This window comes from Fusarium solani (assembly GCF_023522795.1).
Source record: "Fusarium solani strain SB1 chromosome Unknown bctg00000002, whole genome shotgun sequence".
NCBI classification, from domain to species: domain Eukaryota; kingdom Fungi; phylum Ascomycota; class Sordariomycetes; order Hypocreales; family Nectriaceae; genus Fusarium; species Fusarium solani.
Genome location: NW_027072155.1, coordinates 4,748,467 through 4,751,512, shown reverse-complemented (window position 1 = coordinate 4,751,512; position 3,046 = coordinate 4,748,467). Strand labels below are relative to the sequence as shown.

Sequence of the window (3,046 nt, the reverse complement as noted above, 5' to 3'; positions counted from 1 at the left end):
TTAATTGTTGAACGAGTATGTAATTAATGTACGACCTTCAGAGCAAACATGTCGGAGTTGTTTTCTCATTTTTATCAAAAGTTATCGCATGACATGCAGATTCTCCAATTAACCTCTTGACTTGCATCTTGTCTCCTCTCTCCACTATCGTCAAGCTAGACCCCGCCAACCGATCATTGCCTTTTCAGTTTCCTGCTATCTCCTGCAACCGACCTCACGATGGAGGAACCAGCCCCCTTGCGCTGGTCGGGCGCGTTCCCTGTCGTTCATCCGTCAGCTGTAGCGACCAAGAATCTTAGAGGCGACAAGATTCTCCTCCCTCAGTCCGCCCTCGAACAGCTGCTCGCCGCAGCGCAATCCCGACCCTCCAATACCTCGACCCGATCAGACCCTTGGTCTTATTCCACAACATCAAGAAGCGACGCCGATAGCGCACAGCAGTTACCGAATCCCCTTACGTTTCGCCTCGTCAACCCGAAGAATAACAATGCGGTCTTTGCGGGTATCAGAGAGTTTTCAGCTTCCGAGGGAACTCTGGGGTTGAGCTCGTGGTTGGCGGAAGCTCTTGAAGTGCAAGAGGAGGATTGCTTATCACTCAGCCAAGCGGAAGACACCATTGAAAAGGACCCGGCGCTTTTCGAAAGTGGAAGCATGGATGTCGATGGTATCCAGATCAAGGTCGAGGCACGACAACTTCCCAAGGGAACCTATGTGCGACTTAGACCCTTGGAGGCGGGGTACAATCCAGATGATTGGAAGCCGCTGCTCGAACGACAGCTCAGAGAGAACTTCACCACACTCAGCACAGGCGCTATGTTGACGGTGAAGGGCGCACGTGGAGAGGAGTTCAAGCTGCTCGTGGACAAGGTTGCTCCTGAGGGAGATGGCATCTGCGTCGTGGACACAGACCTTGAGGTTGACATTGAGGCTTTGGATGAAGAGCAGGCCCGGGAGACGTTGAGGCGCATCATGTCAACACAACGAGGAACATCGGGCGGTAGCTCTTCAGGCGGAGAGATTGATATATGGAAGCCAGTTGATGGGCAGGTACTCGAGGGCGAATATGTGGACTATGTCCTGCCGTCATGGAATCGATCTCAACCCCTCGTTATTGAGTTGAGCACCAGCGAAGACGAGGATGCACTGGATCTTTTCATCACACCAAAGTCTTCCCGACAGCGAGCACCCCCACGAGAAACGGCCCATGTATTTGGCGACTTCTCACCAACGACGAATGGAAAGAAGACTGTTGTGATAAGTCCTACCAACGTGGAACTCGAAGGCGCTGAGCAGATCTTGATATCCGTCCATGGCTATAAACATCCAGACGCCGGGGAGGGCTCTACACAGGCACTTCAATACTCATTACGAGCCAGCGCCAACTTGCCAGACGAGCAGTCCGGGTCTAACGGGGTCAACGGACAGGAGCACTCTCCTGAAGATGTCCAATGCAGCAACTGTTTACAGTTTGTCCCCAAGCGAACCATGGTTCTTCACGAGAGCTTCTGCCGAAGAAACAATATCGTGTGTCCAGGCTGCAAGTCGGTTTTCAAGAAGGGTTCTCCGGAATGGGAGGCACACTGGCACTGCGACAAGGACGACGCATTTGGAAACTCGACACATAGCAGAGCGAAACATGACGATGTCTTTCACACGCAACGCCAATGTCCTCATTGCGAATTCTCGACCAATTCGCTGGCTGACCTGGCAAGACATCAGACAAGCGTATGCCCTGGAAAGCTAATTCTTTGCCGATTCTGTCACCTCGAGGTTCCCCAGGAAGGCGACCCATTCAATCCCAGTCCGGAGGTGGTGCTTTCTGGGCTGACAGCACACGAGTTGGCAGATGGCACTCGAACAACGGAATGCCACCTTTGCGATAAGATTGTTCGCCTTAAAGATATGGAGACACATCTCAAGCACCATGAGCTTGACAAGGTGTCTCGACTGAAGCCACCTATCTGCCGCAATGCAAACTGTGGGAGAACAATGTTTGGCGTTGGTCCGAAGGGCCAGGTCCGACAGGCAGCTTCAACTGAGCAAGCCCAAAACGACATTGGGCTCTGCTCGATCTGCTTTGGCCCTCTATACGTGAGCATGCACGACCCAGAGGGAAAGGCGCTTCGACGACGAATCGAGAGACGATATCTTGGCCAGCTCATGACGGGATGCGGCAAGGCTCACTGCGCAAACTCGTGGTGTAAGACAGGACGAGCCAACGCAGGACTCGACCCGAAGCCCTCGAGTGCGAGGGAAGTTCTTCCTCTAGTGAAGCCGCTTCTTGCCAGCATTCCGAATATGGACGAGCCACTATACTTTTGCGGCGATGAGACGAGTCAGAGGAGTCGCAAGCTTGCAGAGATGATGTCCAGCGAGGGCGTCTGGGATCTGGACTGGTGCATCGCTGCGGGCGAAGCAGAGAAGGGTAACATGGATAAGATGAGAGATTGGTTGCAGGCTTGGGCACCAACAAGATAGAGGCGTTCAATATAGACTTGGCAGTTAGGTGATACCACGGAGTGATGATGCTACGAATGTATAGAGGTCGTTGATTGGGAGTTTCAAGGCAATGGATATGCGTGCAGGATAGACTATCTAAGGCATAATGGAGCGAATTCTGATAATGTTCTAGAGTATATGACCATGCCAGGTCTATCATTGGATTGTCGTCGTCTTGGCGAGGAGCCAAGCCACTATATGCCAGCATGGATGACAGCAAACGTGGACTTTCTGCATTCGAAACAGCTGTCCCGCCTGAAGATGACGCGGCAATGCTCGTCCATATCTGGAAACATGTTGAAGAGTAACCAAGGCACGGTGGGTTAGGGCATCGGAAGGCTCGGAGACTGTGTTTTGAACAGTCGCGTGATGTTGATGTCGGTAGGAACAACCTGAAAGATCACACAAGTTCGGGAGCAATAGGAAGAATACGAGATTTTGTTATGAACAAGGTTGGAAAGAGAATGTGAAACAAGGAATTTGCCGGAGTCTTGATGATTGGAAAGATTAGAGGTTGTTCCAAGTTGGTGTGGTGTATGGGTGACAG

The 3,046-nt window shown here is 51.9% G+C and overlaps 1 protein-coding gene across 1 annotated transcript; it reads left to right on the top strand.

Moving 5' to 3' along the window:
* Positions 1–219: 219 nt before the first annotated feature.
* On the top strand, positions 220–2,478 carry MRS44_005462 (uncharacterized protein; the record flags this gene model as incomplete). The annotated part of the gene is made up of 1 exon (XM_065622621.1): positions 220–2,478. One exon carries the CDS (start codon positions 220–222, stop codon positions 2,476–2,478), a length of 2,259 nt encoding a protein of 752 aa, XP_065478693.1.
* Positions 2,479–3,046: the final 568 nt, after the last annotated feature.